We start from the raw sequence: 25,217 nt of genomic DNA on the forward strand, positions 1-25,217 counted from the left end.
CTAGGAAAACAATTTAAAGGGAGCTCAGAGGTATACCCTTCTGTCCTTTACATTTCTTCCTTCTTCCTGTCTACAACACTGACATGATGTCTGGAGCTTCAGCCGCTACCATATGACCATGAGGGTGAAGCTATGTAAATCACATACTGAGGGCAGCTGAGCTGAGAGACAGAAGGAGTATGTGTTCCCAGTGACTTTGCATAATCATCAAACCAGCTCCTGACTGCCGAACTGAGGACTTCACATTACACTAGAGAAAAATAAACCTCTATGATGTTTAAGATATTATTATTTTTAGCAATGTTACTAGCTGCCCTTACTTTCAGTAAGATCTCTTATTGACCCAGTTAACTGGCTTGTTTCCAGTTAAACAACTTTAAGTGGACTGTATATTGGATAAAGACAAAATTCCTAGCATGGCATACAAAGTTCTTAGAGAACTGTTCCAACTCATTTTTCTAGGCCTATATTCATTTTTTTCCTCATCCTATGCTTTGGATACACTTTGTATTTGCAATATATAGTTTACTTGCAAAAGCTGTTCCTTATGTCTGGGATGTTTTAAAATTGTCTCTTTGCTTGGCAAAATGCTTATTCTTCAAGATTCAAATTTTTCCAGGGATAATATCCCTCATATCCCTGTATAAGTTTTGTGTTCTTTCCTCTGTGCTCTCATAGTACTTTACACATTCTGCTACCATAGCAATTATATTTATTGACATTAATTCTTTATATTACTGTCATCTCCAAAATAAACTGTGAGGTCTTTAATGGTAGAGTACAATTAGATTTCTCTGTATCTCAGCATCTCAGCTTAGCCCAGGGCTGTGTACAATGCAGCACAACATATGTTTGCTGAATACATAAAGGTTCTGCTTCTTTATTTTTGAAGCTTTGACATTTTGTTGCTAATTCTGTGTTACTATTTAAGGCATAAAAAAATGTAGATGTGATATTGAAGAATCAAACATAATCATTTAAAAATTCTGAATTGGCTTCAGTCTTAGATTGTTGGATTATGTCACTCTGTACTTTTGTTTTATTTTGCCAGTCTCTCAAATATGAATTTGAGCAAAAATGTGGACAAAAATGCCAAAATGAATCTGACATTAATTTACTAAACCTAACGACTTCCCTGCCAGTCCAGTGGTTAAGACTCCATGCTTCCACTGCAGGGGGCATGGGCTTGGTCCCTGGTCAGGGAATTAAGATTCCACATGCCGTGTGGTGCAGCCAAAAAAAAAAAAAAGGATATATATATATATATATACACACACACACATATATGTATACATATATGTATATATATATAAATTTACTAAACCTAAATGCTAAATTTTCTTTTTATGTTAAGCTATTAAATCAGTTTTAAAAAGACAAAACACTGTAAGCCAGTATTAAGTAGAATCAAACTTGTGTACTTTCCAAATTTACAAATAGAGCCAACAAAATATTAATTCTCCAAATTAAACCTATATCAAATTGCAATTTTTCATTTGGTTAAAGTCCTATTATTCAAAAGGCATAGTAGTCTTTTTAGTCTGAATTTCCACTTTGTTTCTTAATTTATTTTATTGGCTACTCAAGCTGAATGTGATTATAACTTTCATTTTTTGTTTTTATATTGTTCTAGAAATTAAGGCACCTGTTCTCTTCCGCTGTGAAAGAGGAATATGGGCACGCTGGAATTTTTCAGTAACTTCTTTAACCTTTTGTTTCCGTTGTTGAAGTATTTGTTCTCTGATTTGGTGTTCTCTTTCTTCTTGTTGTTTTCGTTTCTCTTCAAAAGCTCTGTATTTAAAACACAAGGTAGACAACAGAATTAGACAATAAGTTTATAAAATCGCAACACAGAAAATAGTTCCAAAACAATGCATTTATTATATAAGAGTGTTTTCATATTTCAAAAGTTTAATTACTTAGAAACAACGTTTTAAATTAAAAAAGGCCCTTTGCTAAGAATTTAAATACCTTTGCAAATAGTAATTTCAGAACCTTATCTAGGTCTTCTGCAACTAAGAGAAGGCCTTTAATGAAGCTCTTTCTAATTTTGGGCAGGCCTGCACACACATCCCACTTCCACTTCCCAAGCCCTGCTGTGGAAAAAGTCTTTTCTAAAAAGCTACACTATTTTCTATAATGTGAAGAACTAACTCATTGGCAAAAGAATCAGTCTTGAAAATTATGGGGTAACAAGGAAAATATTGTATATTTCTCTTTTTCTTTTAGCCAAAAGTTCAAAATTGGCAGTCATGTTGAGTCTGAACTATGCTAAAAATCTGGACAATTTACATAAAAATCTTGATTCTCGACTTCTCTTGAAAATATGAAAGATTTGGCAACCCTGGACTCTTATTCACACATGGTTATAAACACCTGCCCATAATTCTTACCATCTCTATTTTTCTTAACTTTCCTGATTCATTTATTTCTGATTGTCCCTAGGCATTTGAGTTTATATTCAAAGAATTAATTTCAAAGAATTAATTATGTTCATAAGAATGTGTGTGTTTGAATGATTCAATAATTATCTTCTGGATAATGAGAAAAATGAAGAAGCAAGTCTACAACTCACTGGTAGAGAAACCTCCAAGTACCTCTTTGGAATACATGGGGTTGGGAGGTGGTTGGTAAGAACTCTTTAAATTTTTCAGTGCCATAGGTTACTATTAACCATCCTTCCAAAGACCTCCACTGGCTGGAGCATTATTCTAGTTTAATAACTCAGATTTTAGGAACTATAATTCTGGGCAGTAGGGCCATAGATCTTCAAGTGGTTCAGTCTCTGAGGTAGGTACGAGGTAGTGGTGTGGTGCCACAGGTGAGAGAGGATATTTTTACTTCTCAAAACAATCTCCTTCAAGAATTCCCCCAGAATCCATCATTGGGTACTGGAACCAGCCCTGCTGTCCCAGGAGCGCATGGAAACCTTTCACTACTAGGAAATCCGCCAGTGGCTTTCAGGACCAGCCAACTGTCCTGGGAGTGTGTGGATAACTCCTCCCACTAGGAAATTTGCTAGTGGGTGCCAGGACTTGCCCTGGTGTCCTAGGAGGGCACAGATAGCTCCCTGCACTAGGAAATTCACCCAGAGGAGGGGCTGAAACCACAGTTGAGCCCCAGGGGCTATGTGACTAAGAAAGAAGAGCTGAAATCTCTCCTCGTGGCTGCACAAACTGTGGACTTACACCTCGGCTGACAGATTCCTAAATTCAGTGTCTGTGAAACATCTGAAAGGACAAGTGCTCTTGCATCTGGGACGAGTCTGGCTTTACCAGCTGTGGGCTCTGTGGGCATGTACATGTGGGAGTAGGGCCAGACCAGAGTTTGAGCTGCCTCCATAGCTCCCACAGCGGGTCCAGGTGCATGATTACTGCAGTACTAGGACCTAACCTCAGTAGACCTGTGCTGGTGGCTGGGTGAAAAGAATGTCCGAGAGTTACCAGGGCCAATTGCCAGCATACCCACAGTTAAGGTGGGACTGAGAGCAGTGCCAACAACAGATACTTTGTGAGCCCACACAATGGGTGAAAGGGGACACAACAGAGCACATACACAGGTGAACAGCTCTAAAGGAGGAAAACTCAGTGGCTTCTCTCCTAGCGAGAATGCTCCAATTCTGCCTACCTTGCACCACAGATCAGAATCACAGTGAAGAAACAGATCTGGGGGCCTCTACTCCAACACCTAGGGAGTAGACTCCACCCCAACAGGGCAGTGACAACCACAGAGCAAAGGGGAGCCCCTGCTCAATATCTAGGGCAGGCTCTGATCACCACAACACCAATCAAAGCCCCTATCAAAGGGATAACAGCACAAGCCTCTGGACCAACCTCACCCAACAGAGGGCAGACACCAGAAACAAGAGGAACTACAACACTGCAGCCTGCAGAAAGGAGACCACAAACACAGTAAGTTAGACAAAATGAGATGACAGAAAAATAAGTTACAGATGAAGGAGCAAGGTAAAAATCCACAAGACCAAATAAATGAAGAGGAAATAGGCAATCTACCTGAAAAAGGATTCAGAGTAATGATAGTAAAGATGATCCAAGATCTCAGAAACAGAATGGAGGCATGGATCAAGAAGATACAAGAAAAGTTTAACAAAGAACTAGAAGAACTAAAGAACAAACAAACAGAGATGAACAAGACAATAACTGAAATAAAAAATACACTAGAAGGAATCAATAGCAGAATAACAGAGGCAGAAGAATGGATAAGTTAGCTGGAAGACAGAATGGTGGAAATCTCTGCCATGGAACAGAATAAAGAAAAATTCTTTATTCTGTTCTCAGAGACCTCTGGGACAATATTAAATCTAGTCTCAGAGACCTCTGGGACAATATTAAATGTACCAACATTCCAATTATAGGGGTCCCAGAAGAAGAAGAAAAAGAGAAAGGGCCTGAGAAAATATTTGAAGAGATCATAGTCAAAAACTTGCCTAACATGGGAAAGGAAATAGTCACCCAAGTCCAGGAAGCGCAGAGAGTCCCATACAGGATAAACCCAAGGAGAAACATGCCGGGACACATATTAATCAAACTAACAAAAATTAAATACAAAGAAAAATATTAAAAGCAACAAGGAAAAGCAAAAATAAAATACAAGGGACTCTCCATAAGATTTTCAGCTGATTTTTCAGCAAAAACTCTGCAGGCCAGAAGGAAGTGGCAGGATATATTTAAAGTGATGAAAGGAAAAACCAAATCCAAGAATACTCTAACCAGCAAGGCTCTCATTCAGATCTGACAGAGAAATCAAAAGCTTTACAGACAAGCAAAAGCTACCTGAATTCAGCACCACCAAACCAGCTTGACAACAATTGCTAAAGGAAATTCTCTAGGCAAGAAACACAAGAGGGGCTTCCCTGGTGGCGCAGTGGTTGAGAATCTGCCTGCTAATGCAGGGGACACAGGTTCGAGCCTTGGTCTGGGAAGATCCCACATGCCGCGGAGCAACTAGGCCCATGACCCACAACTGCTGAGCCTGCGCGTCTGGAGCCTGTGCTCCGCAACAAGAGAGGCCACGATGGTGAGAGGCTCGCACACCGTGATGAAGAGTGGCCCCCACTTGCCGCAACTAGAGAAAGCCCTAGCACAGAAACGAAGACCCAACATAGCAATCAATCAATCAATGAATAAAATAAAATCTAAAAAAAAAAAAAAAAAAGAAACACAAGAGAAGAGAACAAAAGTGGAAGGGAAGAAAAAAGACCTACAAAACCAAACCCAAGGTTCAAGATGGTGGAGTAGAAGGACATGCGCTCACCTCCTCTTGCGAGAGCACCAAAATCACAGCTAACTCCTGAACTACCATTGACAAGAAGACGCTGGAACCCACGATAAAAGATACACCACATCCAAAGACAAAGGAGAGGCTGCAATAAGATGGTAGGAGGGGTGCAATCACGATAAAATCAAATCCCATACCCGCCAGTTCGGCGACCCACAAACTGGAGAACAATTATACCACAGAAATTCTTCCACTGGAGTGAAGGTTCTGAGCTCCATGTCAGGCTCCCCAGCCTGGGGATCTGGCAATGGGACTAGGAATCTCCAGGGAACCTGACTTTGAAGGCCAGTGGGATTTGATTGCAGGACTTCTACAGGACTGGGGGAAACAGAGACTCCATTCTTGGAGGGCACACACAAAGTCTTGGATGCACCAGGATGCAGGGGAAAAGAGCAGGGACCCCATAGGAGACTGAACCAAACTTACCTGCTAGTGTTGGAGGGTCTCCTGCAGAGGCAGGGGGTGGCTGTGGTTCACTGCGGGGACAAGGGCAATGACAGCAGCAGTTTGGGAAGTACCCATTGGCATGAGCCCTCCCAGAGGCCCCCATTAGCCCCAACATACAGCCTATAGGCTCTTGGGTTGGATTGCCTCAGGCCAAACAACTAACAGGGAGGGAACACAGCCCCACCCACCAGCAGACAAGTGGATTAAAGTTTTACTGAGCCCTTGCCCACCAGAGCAAGACCCAGTTCTACCAACCACCAGTCCCTCCCACCAGGAAGCTTGCACAAGCCTCTTAGATAGATAGCCTCATCCACCAGAGGGCACATACAGAAGCAACAAGAATACAGTCCTGCAGCCTGCAGAATGAAAACCACAATCACAGAAAGTCAGACAAAAGGAAAAGGCAGAGGATTATGCCCCAGATGAAGGAACAAGATAAAACCCCAGAAAAACTACTAAATGAAGTGGAGATAAACAACCTTCCAGAAAAAGAATTCAGAAAAAAGATAGTGAAGATGATCCAGGATCTCAGAAAAAGAATGGAAGTAAAGATTGAGAAGATGCAAGATATGTTTAACAAAGACCTAGAAGAACTAAAGAACAAACAGAGATGAATAATACAGTAACTGAAATGAAAAACACACTATAAGGAATCAATAGCAGAATAACTGAGGCACAAGAACGGATAAGAGACCTGGAAGAAAAAGTGGTGGAAATCACTGCCATGGAACAGAATAAAGAAAAAAGAATGAAAAGAAATGAAGATAGCCTAAGAGACCTCTGGGACAACATTAAACACACAAACATTTGCATTATAGGGGTCCCAGAAGGAGAAGAGAGAGAGAAAGGACACGAGAAAATATTTGAAAAGACAACAGCTGAAAACTTCCCTAACGTGGGATAGGAAACAGTCAACCAAGACCAGGAAGTTGCAGAGACTCAGAGGCAGGATAAACCCAAGGAGGAACATGCTGAGACACATAGTAATCAAATTGAAAAAAAAAATTAAAGACAAAAAAAAATATTAAAAGCAACAAGGGAAAAAGGACAAATAACATACAAGGGAACTCCCATAAAGTTATCAGATGATTTCTCAGCAGAAATTCTGCAAGCCAGAAGGGAGTGGCACAATAATTTAAAGTGATGAAAGGGAAGAACCTAAAACCAAGAACACTCTATCCACCAAAGCTCTCATTCAGATTTGATGGAGAAATCAAAAGCATTACAGACAAGCAAAAGCTAAGAGAATTTAGTCCCACCAGACCAGCTTTGCAACAAATGCTACAGGAACTCCTCTAGGTGGGAAACAGACTAGCAGCTAAAGAAAATTTAAAAACCCCTTGTACTTATATAGACTGTATATCAAAACCTCATGGAAACAGCAAACTCAAAAACTACAATAGATACACACACACAAAAGAAAAAGCAACCCAAACACAACACTAAAAATGGTCATCAAACCACAAGAGAAGAGAACAAAAGAGGAAGGGAAGAAAAGGGATGTAAAAAAACAAACCCAAAAAACAAGAAAATAGCAATAGAAATACACATATCAATAATTACCTTAAATGTAAATGGATTAAATGAGTCAACCAAAAGACAGACTGGCTGAATGGATACAAAAACAAGACCCATATATATGCTGTCTACAAGAGACCCACTTCAGACCTAGGGACACATACAGACTGAAAGTGAGAGGGTGGAAGAAGGTATTCCATGCAAATGGAAATCAAAAGAAAGCTGGAGGAGCAATACTCATATCTGACAAAATAGACTTTAAAATAAAGATTGTTATAAGAGACAAGGAAGGACACTACATAATGATCGAGGGATTAATCCAAGAAGAAGATATAACAATTGTAAATACATATGCACCCAACATAGGAGCACCTCAGTACATAAGGCAAAAGCTAACAGCCATAAAAGGGGAAATTGACAGTAACACAATAATAGTGGGGGACTTTAACACCCCACTTACACTGAAGGACAGGTCATCCAGACAGAAAATTAATAAGGAAACACAAGCCTTAAATAACACATTAGACCAGACAGACTTAATTGATATTTATATGACATGCCATCTGAAAGCAGCAGCATACATTTTCTCCTCCAGTGCACATGGAACATCCTCCAGGATAGATCACATCTTGGGTCACAAATAAAGCCTTGGTACATTTAAGAAAACTGAAAATTCGTTTTTTAAACATCTTTTTTGGAGTATAATTGCTTCACAGTGTTTTGTTAGTTTTTGCTGTATAACTGTGAATCAGGTATATTCATAGATATATCCCCATATACCCTCCCTCTTGTGTCTCCCTCCCACCCTCCTTATCCCACCCCTCTAGGTTGTCGCAAAGCCCCGAGGTGATCTCCCTGTGCTATACAGTTGCTTCCCACTAGCTATCTATTTTACATTTGGTAGTGTATATGTGTCAATGTTACCCTCTCAGTTTGTCCAACTTACCCTTCCCCCTCCCCGTGTCATGTCAAACATCTTTTCTGAACACAACACTATGATATTAGAAATCAACTACAGAAAATAAACTGTACAGAACACAAACACATGGAGGCTAAACAATGTGTTACTAAATAAATAATGGATCACTGAAGAAATCAAAGAGGATATAAAAAAATACCTAGAAAAAAATGACAATGAAAACACGATAACCCAAAGCCTATGGGCTGCAGCAAAAGCAGTTCTAAGAGGGAAGTTTCTTGCAATACAATCCTACTTCAAGAAACAAGAAAAATCTCAAATAAACAACCTAATTTTACACCTGAAGCAACTAGAGAAAGAGGAACAAACAAAACCCAGAGTTAGTAGAAGGAAAGAAATCATAAAGATCAGAGCAGAAATAAATGAAATAGAAACAAAGAAAACAGTACCAAAGATCAAGGGATCAATCCAAGAAGAAAACATAACAATTGTAAATATATATGCACCCAACATAGGTGCTCCACAATATATAAGGCAATTGTTAACAGCCATAAAAGGGGAAATCGACAGTAACACAATAATAGTGGGGGACTTTAACACCCCACTTACAGCAATGGACATATCATCCAGACAGAAAATTAATAAGGAAACACAAGCCTTAAATGACACATTAGACCAGATAGACTTAATTGATATTTATAGGACATTCCATCCAAAAGCAACAGAATACACTTTCTTCTCAAGTGTACATAGAAATTCTCCAGGATGGATCATATTGTGGGTCAAAAATAAAGCCTCAGTAAATTTAAGAAAACTGAAATCATATCAAGCATCTTTTCCAACCACAGTGCTATGAGACTAGAAATCAATTATAGAAAATACACCATAAAAAATACAAACACATGGAGGCTAAATAATATGTTACTAAATAAACAATGGATCACTGAAGAAATCAAAGAGAAAATAAAAAAAAAATACCTGGAGACAAATGACAATGAAAATACAACAATCCAAAACCTATTGGACTCAGCAAAAGCGGTTCTAAGAGGGAAATTTATAGCAATACAATCCCAGCTCAAGAAACAAGAAAAATCTCAAATAAACAACCTAACCTTACACCTAAATCAATCAGAGAAAGAACAAACAGAGCCCAAAGTTAGCAGAATGAAAGACATCATAAAGATCAGAGTAGAAATAAATGAAATAGAGACGAAGAAAATAGCAAAGATCAATAAAACTAAAGCTGGTTCTTTGAAAAGATAAACAAAATTGATAAACCTTTAGCCAGACTCATCAAGAAAAAAAGGGAGAGGACTCAAATCAATAAAATTAGAAATGAAAAAGGAGAAGTTACAACGGACACAACAGAAATACAAAGGATCATAAGAGACTACTACAAGCAACTATATGCTGAAGCATGGTCGACCTGGAAGAAATGGACAACTTCGTAGAAAGGTACAACCTTCCAAGATTGAACCAGGAAGAAACAGAAAATATGAACAGACAAATCACAAGTAATGAAATTGAAACTGTGATCAAAAATCTGCCAACAATCAAAAGTCCAGGACCAGATAGCTTCACAGGTGAATTCGATCAAATGCTTAGAGAAGAGCCAACACCTATCCTTCTCAAACTCTTCCAAAAATTTGCAGAGGAAGAAACACTCCCAAACTCATTCTATGAGGTCCCCATCACCCTGATACCAAAACCAGACAGATTGGAAGAATCAATATTGTGAAAATGACTATACTACCCAAAACACTCTACAGGTTCAATGCAATCCCTATCAAATTTCCAATGGCATTTTTCACAGAATTAGAACAAAAAATTTTATAATTTGTATGAAAACACAGAACACCCCTAATAGCCAAAGTAATCTTGAGAAAGAAAAACGGAGCTGGAGGAATCAGGCTCCCTGACTTCAGGCTATACTACAAAGCTACAGCCATCAAAACAGTATGATACTGGCTCAAAAACAGACATATAGATCAGTGGAACAGGATAGAAACACTAGAGGTAAACCCACACACTTATGGTCACCTAATCTATGACAAAGGAGGCAAGAATATACAACAGAGAAAAGACAGTCTCTTCAATAAGTGGTGCTGGGAAAACTGGACAGCTATATGTAAAAGAATGAAATTAGAACACTCCCTAACACCATACACAAAAATAAACTCCAAATGGATTAAAGACCTAAATGTAAGGCCGGGAACCATAAAACTCTTAGAGGAAAACATAGGCAGAACACTTACTGACATAAATTACAGCAAGATATTTTGACCCACTTCCTAGAGTAAAGAAAATAAAAACAAAAATAAACAAATGGAACCTAATTAAACTTAAAAGCTCTTGCACAACAAAGGAAACAGCAAACAAAACAAAAAAACAACCCTCAGAAAGGGAGAAAATACTTGCAAACGAAGCAACTGACAAGGAATTAATCTCCAAAATATACTAACACCTCATGCAGCTCAATTAAAAAAAAAAATCAAAAAATAGGCGGAAGATCTAACTAGACATTTCTCCAAAGAAGACATACAGATGGTTAATAAGCACATGAAAAGATGCTCAACATCACTAATTATTAGAGAAATGCAAGTCAAAACTACAATGTGGTATCACCTCACACCGGTCAGAATGGCCATCATCAAAAAGTCTACAAATAACAAATGCTGGAGAGGGTGTGGAGAAAAGGGAACCCTACTAGATTGTTGGTGGGAATGTAAATTGGTACAGCTATTATGGAGAACAGTATGGAGGTTCCTTAAAAAACTAAAAATAGAGCTACCATATGATCCTGCAATCCCACTCCTGGGCATATGTCCAGAGAAAACATAATTTGAAAAGTTATATGCAACCCAATGTTCACTGCAGCACTATTTACAATAGCCAAGACATGGAAGCAAGCTAAATGTTCATCGACAGAGGAATGGATAAAGAAGATGTGGTGCAAGTATACAATGGAATATTACTCAGCCATAAAAAGAATGAAATAATGCCATTTGCAGCAGCATGGATGGACCTAGAGATTATCATACTAAGTGAAGTAAGCCAGACAGATAAAGACAAATATATATATCACTTATATGTGGAATCTTCAAGAATGGTACAAATGAACTTATTTACAAAACAGAAACAGACTCACAGACTTAGAAAACAAACTTATGGTTACCAAAGGGGAAAGGTGCCGGGGAGAGATAAATTAGGAGTTTGGGATTAACACATACACTACTATATGTAAGATAGATAATCAACAAGAACCTACTGCATAGCACAGGGAACTCTAGTCAACATTCTGTAATATCCTCTACGGGAAAAGAATCTGAAAAAGAATGGATATATGTTTATAATGGATTCACTTTGCTGTACACCTGAATCTAACACATCATTGTAGATAAACTATAATATAAAAGTTAAATTTAAAAAATTTCTATATTAAACATATATTACTTGCATGATTTAAAAAAATCTTAAAGGTAGTTACAGAAAAAAGACACATTACATATAGGGGAACAACAATATGAATGACAGCTAATTCTCAGTGAGAAACATGAAGGTCAGAAGGCAAGAGAGTGGCATTTTTATAGTGCTAAAAGAAAATAGCTCTTAACTCAGAATTGTGTGTTCAGTGCAACTATCTTTCAAAAATGAAAGCAAAATAAAGTTATCTTCAGATAAACAAAAGCTGAGAGTGTTTGTTGCCAGAAGTCCTCCACTACAAGAAATGCCAAAGGAAGTTCTTCAGGCTAAAGGGAAATTACACCAGATGGAAACATGGATCGCCACAAAGGAATGAAGAGCACTGGAAAAATAAATTTATGGGTAAATGGAAAAGAGTATGTTAATTCTCTCTTCTCTAACTGTTAAAAAGACTACTGAGGGTTTAATACAAAAAATACAACATTGTATTTTGGGTTTATAACATGTAAAGATGTAAAAGAAATGACAGTAATAGCACAAACGATGTCAGAGTTGGGGTGGGGTAGACAGAATTATAATGTTAAAAGATCCTCATATTTTATGTGAAATGATCCAATATTAACTCTAAATAGTTAAGAATGAATATTGTAATTCCTAGAGGAGCCACTGAATAAAAGGAAAATTGAAAAAAATTTTATTTTACTAAGTCAAAGTAAGACAGGGAAGCAGGAAAAGACAAACAGTAGAAAAAATACAGAATTAATAGAAAATGAAGTTAAGTGATAGACCTAAATCAAACCATTTCAATAATTATTAAATGGAAATGGACAAAACACTCCATTTAAAAGGCAGAGTCTTGGTTTTGGGAGATAATTCTCTATGAATATTTCACGTTTCCACACAGTCCGGGTCCTCTGTGTGAAGGCATTTACAACCCAGTTAAAAATGTTTGTATAAGGAGACATTCCAGGATAGTAAAGCTTAGAGAGGTCTCTCTTCCTGGAGACAACCTGGGGTAGTAAAGGTAGAGATCTCTCCTTGCTTACATTCCAGAGTGAAGATAGGATGCCTCTCCCTCTCTGGAGGGGAGGATGGGCAGCAGCCATGTATAAGATCAGAGTTTCCCAGTTGTGTGGTTCCGACTCTGTAATGAAACCCACTGCATGTATAACTGCTGTCTGGCCTTCAGTGCACTGCCCTTTGGGGACTGGAGGTTGGGGAACTGACACAGGATATTGCTTTGGCTACTGCTTTTCCTATGGAAACTCTTTGTCTTTGAATTAGGGGGTTTATGTTTATGATATGAAGAAATTGTATCCAGAATACATAGAAAAATCTTACAAGAAGAAAATGACAACCCAATTAAAAAATGAACAAAATATTAGAACAGAGACTTCACAAAAACCATACAGGAATGGCTAGTCAAGGAAGTGCAAAATAAAACCATTTAAAACCTATTATATGGCTAAAATGAAACAGATTGGGTTGGAAGGTTATAAAAGCCACTGGGGCTCATGTACATTGCTGGTGGGTGTGTAAATGGTTAGCCCTTTTGTAAAGCTGTTTCACAGCTTCATATATGGATAAACACACACATACCCTAAGACCCAGCAATTCTACTTTTAGGTATTTATTGGGAGAAATGAAACACATGTCCACAAAAAAAAATTCTTAATTATTGATTCTTTCATGTGAATTATCTTTCAGCCAGCAGCTTTATTAATAGTCCTAAATTTCAAAAACCTAATGTCCATCAATAGGAAAATGGATAAACAAATTATGGTATTTTCTTACAATGTAATGCCACTCAGCAATAAAAAAGAATGAACTACTGATATATGTAATGACATGGATGACTCTCAACATTAAGAAAAAGAAGCCAGAAACAAAAGTACAAAAACAGGCAAAACGAATTCTGATGACAGAAATCAGAACAGTGGTTGTTATAAAGGTAGAAATTAACTACAAGGGATTTGACGGTATATGCAAGGGAATGATAATGACAGATCATGGAGTGAGAAGCTCAGTTTGAATAAAAGTGCAGATATGAGGCATGGAATGAACAGAGAAAGGGCGATAGGATAAGTGGACTGGGGTGTAGTCTTAGAATTGCTGAATTCAGAGTACTAGGAGGAAGTGATATGGAAAGATAGGAGGTATAGATTAGAGACTGAGATGCTTGAAATTTAGGTTTTGGAGGTGGAGGAGTAATCGGTAATAGCTGAGGTGAGGTGCCGTTGACTGGGTGAAGTTCAAGAAAATAACAGGTCACCAGGTTGGATGGATGGTCTAGGCAAATATTAAAATTACAAAGAGCAATCACTGGAATAGTGGTAGGGAGACAAAAAAAGCCAGGTGCTAAAACTTTCAAGGGATGACATAGAGGATCTATAAGTGGCTATAATCAGAGAGGAAGTGGTGAGCAACATAGTTTGATGGGATTTGCTTCAGAAGAACTGGGGAATTTTAAAGAAAAGAGAGAGCAATTGTTAGAGGTGATAATGAGGAGCAATAATGATTCCTTATACCTCATCCTTTAAGCCTATCAAATATCTACTAGTTTCTTCATACTTTCTACAATATCACCTTCTACCTTCCTCTCACCTACTTTATCATAGAGAACAACAGAGGCTATAAGCAGAGAATTTGTTATACACCTAAAAATTTACTTTTATCCATATTAACCTAAATTTGAGGTTCTAGGAACAGTTTCTAATATAATCACATCTTCAACTGCTTTAAGTCTTAATTTCATTTTGGAGGGGGTAAACGTTTTCCATGTTTACTTTCTTCTGAAAGGCACTACACATGTGGGTAAGTGTTTATATAATCCCCTGGGCAGGGGATACGATCAGGATTCCAGAGACTGATTTAGAAAGTTTGGGAGAAGCCTGCTGGGAAAGAAAAGTTAATTACTACACATAAGGTGACCTCTGAAAATGACATAATAAAACAATCATTTATTACAAGTGTTACTATGGTCAGGCACTGTATATGATAGGTATTTTATGTGTATTATTTTGTTTTATCTCACAACAGTTTTCTGAGTTGAATATTTTACAGACTAAAAAACTGAGCCTTAGAAAGGTTAAGTACTTTTTTTCAAGGTCACATAATCACTAAGTGGAAGAACTGGTAGTCTAAACTAGCCAGTCTGATTTTGCCTGGTTTTTAACCACTATACTATACACTATGTAACAGCCTTTTTGTAATTTTTCTCTTTTCTTCCAAAGCACTTCTGTCTCCAACATCCACATGTAACAAAACTTTGTCTTCCCAAGGAACTCTAAGCTTAAATTTGTCATAGTATTTGCGCACTAAACTATAATTATTTATTTACTTTTCTGTATTACTTATTAGACTCTAAGTATCATAAGAAGAACAGTGTCTGTGTCAGCACATAACATAGTGCTTGGAATATTCATTGTTGAATTAAAGGATTAATTGCATATTAACTGTCTGTCTCTAAGTTCACTGAGTACACGGACTGAAAATTTAATTTCTGGAATTCCTGGGCCTAACACAAACCTTGCACCTGGTAAATGCTTTAACAGTTGAATGAATGCCTGACCATATGTTAAATTCAAATAGATTGGAGCACTTTTAAAAGCAGTTATCTATTATTTTAACTTAATAATTTATCTGCTGGGGATAAGTAAAACAGATATGGTCTATGTAGTTATTTATAATCTACTGAGGCAAGCTAACAAAACTAAGTAAACAAAGAATTCCTAATTGTCATAAATGTTATGAAGTAAAGAAACTTTAGTCCATGATAGGGAACCAAGGAAACTCACTTTAAATAAGGTAAACAGGGAACATTTCTCTGGAGACATGACATTTAAGCAAAAATTTTCAGAAAAAGGAGGCTAGTCATGAAAAGAATGGGGGGAGGGAAATGCTCTAGGCAGAAGAAATAGCATGCAAAGGTCCTATGCTGAGAGAAAGAAAAAAAATTAACAATTTTTCAGAAATTGAGAAAATACCACCAGTTTAGCAAAGTTTGGCAATGAGGGATGATGGATTTCCAATGCTAAGAGTGATATTTTCCTTGCTATAATCAGAAAGTCATTTTGATAGCAAATTACCATCACTATATTTTTATATTGTTCCACAGTGGCCCTGTTCTCTGGGATAAAACATACAGACAGTAATAATAATTTCACACAGCCCTTTCTTGGACCATAGGAAATAAAGGCTGTGATACACTGAATCAAATTAAACCAGAGATGGAATGCGATCAAAAAGCAGATGTTTCCACTCCTAAACTAATAGGCCCAATAATAAAAAGTTTTGATAAGCAATTGTAGTGATGATTACTGTAGTTCTTTCATTATTCAGTTAATGACTAGTTACTGATTTTCTTTTATGCTAATATGTGCCAGGCACTGTGGTAAGTGCTGTGGGAATAGAAGGATCTGGTGATAAAAATGAGAAAGATAGCTTCTCTGCCATTGTAGAATTCAGAGTTGGAAGAGTATGTTGCTGCATCCCATTAACCCTGGGATTAGCCTTTTTCACAGAAGAAACATGGTCTGCCTAGGCAATGGAAAAAAAAATTTTTTTATAAATAAAAAGTATACATATTAAAGGTTTACAACATGATGTTTTGATATATATGTATACATTATGAAATGATTACAGCAATCAAACTACTTAACATATTGATCACCTCTCATAGTTACTTCTTTTGTATGTGTGGTGAGATCACTTGGGCTCTACCCTCTTAGCAAATTTCCAATATATAATACATTATTACTAACTACAGTCACTGTGAATTAGGTTTCCAGAACTTACTCATCTTATAAATGAAAGTCTGTATCCTTTAATCAGTCTCTCTCCTTTTATCCCACACCCTCCCACCAGCCTCTGGAAACCGCAATTCCACTCTGTTCCTATGAATTCAACTTTTTTTTTTTAGAGTCTACATATAAGTGAAAGATCATGTAATATTTGTCTTTCTGTGTCTGGCTTATTTCACTTAGTATAATGTCCTCCAGATTCATTCATGTTGTTGCAAATGACAGGATTTCCTTTTTTGTAAAGCTGAGTAATATTCCATGGTATATATATTTCACATTTTCTTTATCCATTCATCCATTAACAGACTTTTAGATTGCATACTGTGAATAATGTGCCTTAGCAACTTTAAAAGGGTCTATTTAACATGTACAACTTGCCTCATGAAAGATGTAGAACACTTGGCTCAAAGCAAGACACCTCATAAAATGATGGCCATATGCTAAACTGTTTGTTCTGGTTTCCTGGGAATTTACAACTATGGCATATAATTTTCTTCTGTTGGAAATACTCTTAAGAAGAGAACAAATAACCACCACTGCAATAACTTTCTTTAACAATAGAACCCAAGCAGTAGTAATTAAGAGTAACTGAGGGGGAGACCTTCAAGATGGTGGAAGAGTAAGACGTGGAGATCACCTTCCTCCCCACAAATACATCAGAAATACATCTACATTTGGAACAACTCCTACAGAACACCTACTGAATGCTGGCAGAAGACCTCAGACTTCCCAAAAGGCAAGAAACTCCTCCCGTACCTGGGTAGGGCAGAAGATAACAGAAAAAACAGAGACAAAAGAATAGGGACAGGACTTGCACTTCTGGGAGGGAGTTTCCACACACTAGGAAGGCCCTTCACTGGTGGAGGTGGTGTGTGATCGGGGGGGAAGCTTCAGAGCCATGGAGGACAGTGCAGCAACAGGGGTGCAGAGGGCAAAGAGGAGAGATTCCTGCACAGAGGATCAATGCTGACCAGCACTCACCAGGCCAAGAGGCTTGTCTGCTCACCCACCAGGATGGGTGGGGGCTGGGAGCTAAGGCACTGGCTTCAGAGTTCAGATCCCAGGGAGAGGACTGGGGTTGGCTGTGTGAACACAGCCTGAAAGGGGCTAGTGTGCCACAGCTAGCTGGAGGGAGTCTGGGAAAAAGTCTGGAACTGCCTAAGAGGCAAGAGACCATTGTTTTAGGGTGTGTGAGGAGAGGGGATTCAGAGCACCACCTAAATGAGCTCCAGAGATGGGTGCGAGCTGTGGCTAACAGCACAGACACCAGAGACGGGCATGAAACACTAAGGCTGCTGCTGCAGCCACCAAGAAGCCTGTGTACAAGCACAGGTCACTATCCACAACTCCCCTCCCAGAAGCCTGGCAAGCCCACCACTGCCAGGGTCCCATGAACCAAGGACAACTTCGCCGGGACAACACACGGCGCACCTCAGGCTGTTGCAACATCACACCGGCCTCTTCCACCGCAGGCTTGCCCTGCATTCCATACCCCTCCCTCTCCTTGGCCTGAGTGAGCCAGAGCCCCCTAATAAGCTGCTCCTTTAACCCCATCCTGTCTGAGGGAAGAACAGATGCCCCCAGGTGACCTACATGCAGAGGTGGGGCCAAATCCAAAGCTGAGCCCCAGGAGCTGTGCGAACAAAGAAAGGAAAATTTCCCTCAGCAGCCTCAGGAGCAGTGGATTAAATGTCAACAATCAACTTGATGTACACTGCATCTCCAGAATACCTGAATAGACAACAAATCATACGAAAATTGAGGCATTGGACTTGGGGAGCAACTGTGGACTTGGGGTTTGCTTTCTGCATCTAATTTGTTTCTGGTTTTATGTTTATCTCAGTTTAGTATTTAGAGTTTATTATCATTGGTAGATTTGTTTATTGATTTGGTTGCTCTCTTCCTTTTTTTTAAAAATATATAGATATATATATTTTTCCTCTTTCTCTTTTTGTGAGTGTGTATGTGTATGCTTCTTTGTGTGATTTTGTCTGTATAGCTTTGCCTTTACCATTTGTCCCAAGGTTCTGTTTGTCTTTTTTTATATTACTTTTTAATATTTTTTAATTTTTAAAATATTTTTAAAATTTTAATAACTTTCTTTTCTTTTCTTTTTTTTCTTTCTTTCTTTCATTTTTTTCTCCCTTTTCTCCTGAGCCGTGTGGCTGACAGTGTCTTGGTTCTCTGGCTGGGTGTCAGGCCTATGCCTCTGAAGTGGGAGAGCCGAGTTCAGGACATTGGTCTACCAGAGACCTCCCAGTTCCACATAATATCAAACGGCAAAAGAAGCTCTCCCAGAGATCACCATCTCAAGGCTAAGACCCAGCTGCACTCAAAGACCAGCAAGCTACAGTCCTGGGCACCCTATGCCAAACAATTAGCAAGATAAGCACACAACATCACACATTAGCAGAGAGGTTGCCTAAAATCATAACAAGGTCACAGACACCCCAAAACACACCACCAGAGAGGATCCTGCCCAGCAGAAAGGCAAGATCCAGCCTCATTCAAAAGACACAAGCACCAGTCCCCCCCACCAAGAAGCCTACACAACTCACTGAAACAACCTTACCCACTGGGGGCAGACACCAAAAACAACGGGAACTACAAACCTGCAGCCTGAGAAAAGGAGACTCCAAACAGTAAGTTAAGCAAAATGAGAAGACAGAGAAACACACAGCAGATGAAGGAGCAAGGTAGAAACCCACCAGACCAAACAAATGAAGAGGAAATAGGCAGTCTACCTGAAAAAGAATTCAGAATAATGATAGTAAAGGTGATCCAAAATCTTGGAAATAAAATGGAGAAAATACAAGAAATGTATGACAAGGACCTAGAAGAACTAAAGAGTAAATAAACAATGATGAACAACAAAATAAATGAAATTAAAAATTCTCTACAAGGAACCAATAGCAGGATAACTGAGGGAGAAGAACGGATAAGTGACCAGGAAGATAAAATAGTGGAAATAACTACCACAGAGCAGAAAAAAGATAAAAGAATGAAAAGAATTGAGGACAGTCAGAGACCTCTGGGACAACATTAAATGAACCAACATTCGAATTATAGGGCTCCCAGAAGAAGAAGAGAAAAAGAAAGGGACTGAGAAATATTTGAAGAGATTATAGTTGAAAACTCCACTAATATGGGAAAATAAATAGTCAGTCAAGTCGAGGAAGCACAGAGAGTCCCATACAGGATAAATCCAAGGAGAAACATGCCAAGACACATATTAATCAAACTATCAAAGATTAAATACAAAGAAAAAAATATTAAAAGCAGCAAGGGACAAACAACAAATAACATACAAGGGAATCCCCATAAGGTTAACAGCTGATCTTTCAGCAGAAACTCTGCAAGCCAGAAAGGAGTGGTAGGACATATTTAAAGTGATGAAAAGGAAAAACCTACAATCAAGATTACTCTACCTGGCAAGGATGTCATTCAGATTCAATGGAGAAATCAAAACATATACAGACAAGCAAGGTAAGAGATTTCAGCACCACAAAACCAGCTTTACCACAAATGCTAAAGGAACTTCTCTAGGCAGGAAACACAGGAGAAGGAAAACACCTACAATAACAAAACCCCCCAAATTAAGAAAATAGTAATAGGAACATACATATCAATAATTACCTTAAATGTAAATGGATTAAATACTCCAACCAAAAGACATAGACTGGCTGAATGGATACAAAGACAAGACCCTTATATATGCTGTCTACAAGAGTCCCACTTCAGAGCTACGGACACATACAGACTGAAAATGAGGGGATGGAAAAAGATATTCCCTGCAAATGGAAATCAAAAGAAAGCTGGAGTAGCAATTCTCATATCAGGAAAAAACAGACTTTAAAATAAAGACTATTACAAGAGACAAAGAAGGACACTACATAATGATCAAGGGATCAGTCGAAGAAGAAGATATAACAACTGTAAATATTTATGCACTCAACATAGAAGCACCTCAATACATAAGGCAAATGCTAACACCCATTAAAGGGGAAATTGACAGTAACACAATCATATTAGGGGACTTTAACACTGCACTTTCACCAATGGACAGATCATACAAAATGAAAATGAATAAGGAAACACAAGCTTTAAATGATACATTAAACAAGATGGACTTAATTGATATTTATAGGACATTCCATCAAAAAACAAGAGAATACACTTTCTTCTCAAGTGCTCATGGAACATTCTCCAGGTCAGATCATATCCTGGGTCACAAATCAAGCCTTGGTAAATTTAAGAAAATTGAAATCATATCAAGTGTCTTTTCTGACCACAACGCTATGAGACTAGATATCAGTTACAGGAAAAAATCTGTAAAAAATACAAACACATGGAGGCTAAACAATACAATATTAAATAACAAAGAGATCACTGAAGAAATCAAAGAGGAGATCAAAAAATACATAGAAACAAATGACAATGAAAACACGATGACCCCAAACCCATGGGATTCAGCAAAAGCAGTTCTAAGAGGGAAGTTTAGAGCAATACAATCCTACCAGAAGAAACCACAAACATCTCAAATAAACAACCTAATCTTGAACCTAAAGCAATTAGAGAAAGAAGAATAAAAAAACCCCCAAAGTTAGCAGAAGAAAGGAAATAATAAAGATCAGATAAGAAATAAATGAAAAAGAAAAGAAGAAAACAAGAGCAAAGATCAATAAAACTAAAAGCTGGTTCTTTGAGAAGATAAACAAAACTGATAAACCATTAGCCAGACTCATCAAGAAAAAAAGGGAGCAGACTCAAATCAACAGAATTAGAAATGAAAAAGGAGAAGTAACTGACACTGCAGAAATACAAAAGATCATGAGAGATTACTACAAGCAACTCTATGCCAATAAAATGGACAACCTGGAAGAAATGGACAAATTCTTAGAAATGCACAACCTTCTGAGACTGAACCAGGAAGAAATAGAAAGAATAAACAGACCAATCACAAGCACTGAAGTTGAAACTGTGATTAAAATTCTTCCAACAAACAAAAGCCCAGGACCAGATGGCTTCACAGGTGAATTCTATCAAACATTTAGAGAAGAGTTAACACCTATCCTTCTCAAACTTTTCCAAAATATAGCAGAGGGAGGAACACTCCCAAACTCATTCTATGAGGCCACCATCACCCTGATACCAAAACCAGACAAAGACGTCACAAAGAAAGAAAACTACAGGCCAAAATCACTGATGAACATAGATGCAAAAATCCTCAACAAAATACTAGCAAACGGAATCCAACAGCACATTAAAAGGATTATACACCATGATCAAGTGGGGTTTATTCCAGGAATGAAAGGATTCTTCAATATATGCAAATCAATCAGTGTGATAAAACATATTAACAAACTGAAGGAGAAAAACCATATGGTGATCTCAATAGATGCAGAAAAAGCTTTCAGCAATATTCAACACCCATTTATGATAGAAACCCAGCAGAAATTAGGCATAGAGTGAAGTTACCTCAACATAATAAAGGCCATATATGACAAACCCACAGCCAACATTGTCCTCAATGGTGAAAAACTGAAACCATTTCCTCTAAGATCGGGAACAAGACAAGGTTGCCCACTCTCACCACTATTATTCAACATAGTTTTGGAAGTGTTAGCCACAGCAATCAGAGAAGAAAATGAAATAAAAGGAATCCAAATCGGAAAAGAAGAGGTAAAGTTGTCACTGTTTGCAGATGACATGATACTATACATAGAGAATCCTAAAGATGCTACCAGAAAACTACTAGAGCTAATCAATGAATTTGGTAAAGTAGCAGGATACAAAATTAATGCATAGAAATCTCTTGCATTCCTATACACTAATGATGAAAAATCTGAAAGTGAAATTAAGACAACACTCCCATTTACCATTGCAACAAAAAGAATAAAATATCTAGGAATAAACCTACCTAAGGAGACAAAAGACCTGTATGCAGAAAATTATAGGACACTGATGAAAGAAATTAAAGATGATACAAATAGATGGAGAGATATACCATGTTCTTGGATTGGAAGAATCAACATTGTGAAAATGACTCTACTACACAAAGCAATCTACAGATTCAATGCAATCCCTATCAAACTACCACTGGCATTTTTCACAGAACTAGAACAAAAAATTTGACAATTTGTATGGAGACACAGAAGACCCCGAATAGCCAAAGCAATCTTGAGAATGAAAAATGGAGCTGGAGGAATCAGGCTCCGTGACTTCAGACTATACTAGAAAGCTACAGTAATCAAGACAGTATAGTACTGGCACAAAAACAGAAATATAGATCAAGGGAACAGGTAAGAAAGCTGAGAGATAAACCCACGCACATATGGTCACCTTATTTTTGATAAAGGAGGCAAGAATATACAGTGGAGAAAAGAAAGCCTCTTCAATAAGTGGTGCTGGGAGAACTGGACAGCTACATGTAAAAGAATGAAATTAGCACACTCCTTAACACCATACACAAAAATAAACTCAAAATGGATTCAAGACCTAAATATAAGGCCACACAGTATAAAACTCTTAGAGGAAAACATAGGCAGAACACTCTATGACATAAATCACAGCAAGATTCTTTTTGACTCACCTTCTAGAGAAATGGAAATAAAAATGAAAATAAACAAATGGGACCTAATGAAACTTAAAAGCTTTTTCACAGCAAGGAAACCATAAACAAGATGAAAAGACAACCCTCAGAATGGGAGAAAATATTTGCAAATGAAGCAACTGACAAAGGGTTAATCTCCAAAATTTACAAGAAGCTCATGCAGGTCAATATCAAAAAAACAAGGAACCCAATCCAAAAATGGGCAGAAGACCTAAACAGCCATTTCTCCAAAGAAGACATACAGATGGCCAACAAACACATGAAAAGATGCTAAACATCACTAATTATGAGAGAAATGCAAATCAAAAGTACAGTGAGGTATCACCTCTCACTAGTCAGAATGGCCATCATCAAAAAATCTACAAACAATAAATGCTGGAGAGGGTGTGGAGAAAAGGGAACCCTCTTGCACTGTTGGTGAGAATGTAAATTGATACAGCCACTATGGAGAACAGTATGGAGGTTCCTTAGAAAACTAAAAATAGAATTACCATATGACCCAGCAATCCCACTACTGGGCATATATCCTGAGAAACCCATAATTCAAAAAGAGTCATGTACCATAATGTTCATTGCAGTTCTATTTACAATAGCCAGGACATGGGAGCAACCTATGTGTCCATCAACAGATGAATGGATAAAGAAGAGGTGACACATATATACAATGAAATATTACTCAGCGATAAAAAGAAACAAAATTGAGTCATTTGTAGTGAGGTGGATGGACCTAGAGTCTGTCATACAGAGTGAAGTAAGTCAGAAAGAGAAAAACAAATACCATATGCTAACACATATATATGGAATCTAAAAAAATAAAAAGGGTTCTCAAGAAGCTAGGGAGAGGACAGGAATAAAGATGCAGACGTAGGGGGTCTGGGCAAGATGGCGGAAGAGTAAGACACGGAGATCACCTTCCTTCCCACAGATACATTAGAAATACATCTACACGTGGAACTGCTCCTACAGAACACCCACTGAACACTGGCAGAAGACGTCAGACCTCCCAAAAGGCAAGAAAACTCCCCACGTACTTGGGTAGGGCAAAAGAAAAAAGAAATAACAGAGACAAAAGAATAGGGACGGGACCTGCACCAGTGGGAGGGAGCTGTGAAGGAGGAAAGGTTTCCACACACTAGGAAGCCCCTTCGCAGGCAGAGACTGTGGCTGGCAGAGGGGGGAAGCTTTGGAGCCACGGAGGAGAGCACAGCCACAGGGGCGCGGAGGGCAAAGTGGAGAGATTCCCGCACAGAGGCTCGGCACCCAGCAGCACTCACCAGCCCGAGAGGCCTGTCTGCTCACCCGCTGGGGTGGGCGGGGCTGGGAGCTGAGGCTCGGGCTTTGGTTGGATCGCAGGGAGAGGACTGGGGTTGGCTGCGTGAACACAGCCTGAACGGGTTAGCACACAGCTAGCCAGGAGGGAGTTCAGGAAAAAGTCTGCAGCTGCTGAAGAGGCAAGAGACTTTTTCTTGCCTCTTTGTTTCCTGGTGCGCAAGGAGAGGGGATTCAGAGCGCCACCTAAATGAGCTCCAGAGATGGGCATGAGCTGTGGCTATTAGCGCGGACCCCAGAGACGGGCATGAGACGCTGAGGCTGCTGCTGCAGCCACCAAGAAGCTTGTGTGCAAGCACAGGTCACTATCCACACCTCCCCACCCAGGAGCCTGTGCAGCCCACCACTGCCAGGGTCCCATGATCCAGGGACAACTTCCCCAGGAGAACACACTATGCGCCTCAGGCTGTTGCAACGTCACGCCGGCCTCTGCCACCGCAGGCTGGCCCCGCATCCGTACCCCTCCCTCCCCGCGGCCTGAGTGAGCCAGAGCCCCCGAAGCAGCTGCTCCTCTAACCCCGTCCTGTCTGAGCGAAGAACAGACGCCCTCAATCGACCTACACGCAGAGGCGGGTCCAAATCCAAAGCTGAACCCCGGGAGCTGTACGAACAAAGAAGAGAAAGGGAAATTTCTCCCAGCAGCCTCAGAAGCAGCGGATTAAAGCTCCACAAACAACTTGATGTACCTGCATCTGTTGAATACCTGAATAGACAACGAATCATCCCAAATTCAGGAGGTGGACTTTCGGAGCAGAATATATTAATTTTTTCCCTTTTCCTTTTTTTGTGAGTGTATATGTGTATGCTTCTGGGTGAGATTTTGTCTGTATAGCTTTGCTTTCACCATTTGTCCTAGGGTTCGGTCCGT

At 38.8% G+C, this 25,217-nt stretch overlaps 1 protein-coding gene across 1 annotated transcript in view; it reads right to left on the bottom strand.

Moving 5' to 3' along the window:
- CEP126 (centrosomal protein 126) overlaps window positions 1-25,217 on the bottom strand; it is a 101,742-nt gene that overhangs the window by 48,634 nt on the left and 27,891 nt on the right. Inside the window, 1 exon segment of the mRNA XM_059929889.1 lies at window positions 1,646-1,791. Within this exon segment, the coding sequence (XP_059785872.1) occupies window positions 1,646-1,791 (146 nt within the window).

This window comes from Balaenoptera ricei, chromosome 8, assembly GCF_028023285.1.
Source record: "Balaenoptera ricei isolate mBalRic1 chromosome 8, mBalRic1.hap2, whole genome shotgun sequence".
Lineage (NCBI taxonomy): Eukaryota > Metazoa > Chordata > Mammalia > Artiodactyla > Balaenopteridae > Balaenoptera > Balaenoptera ricei.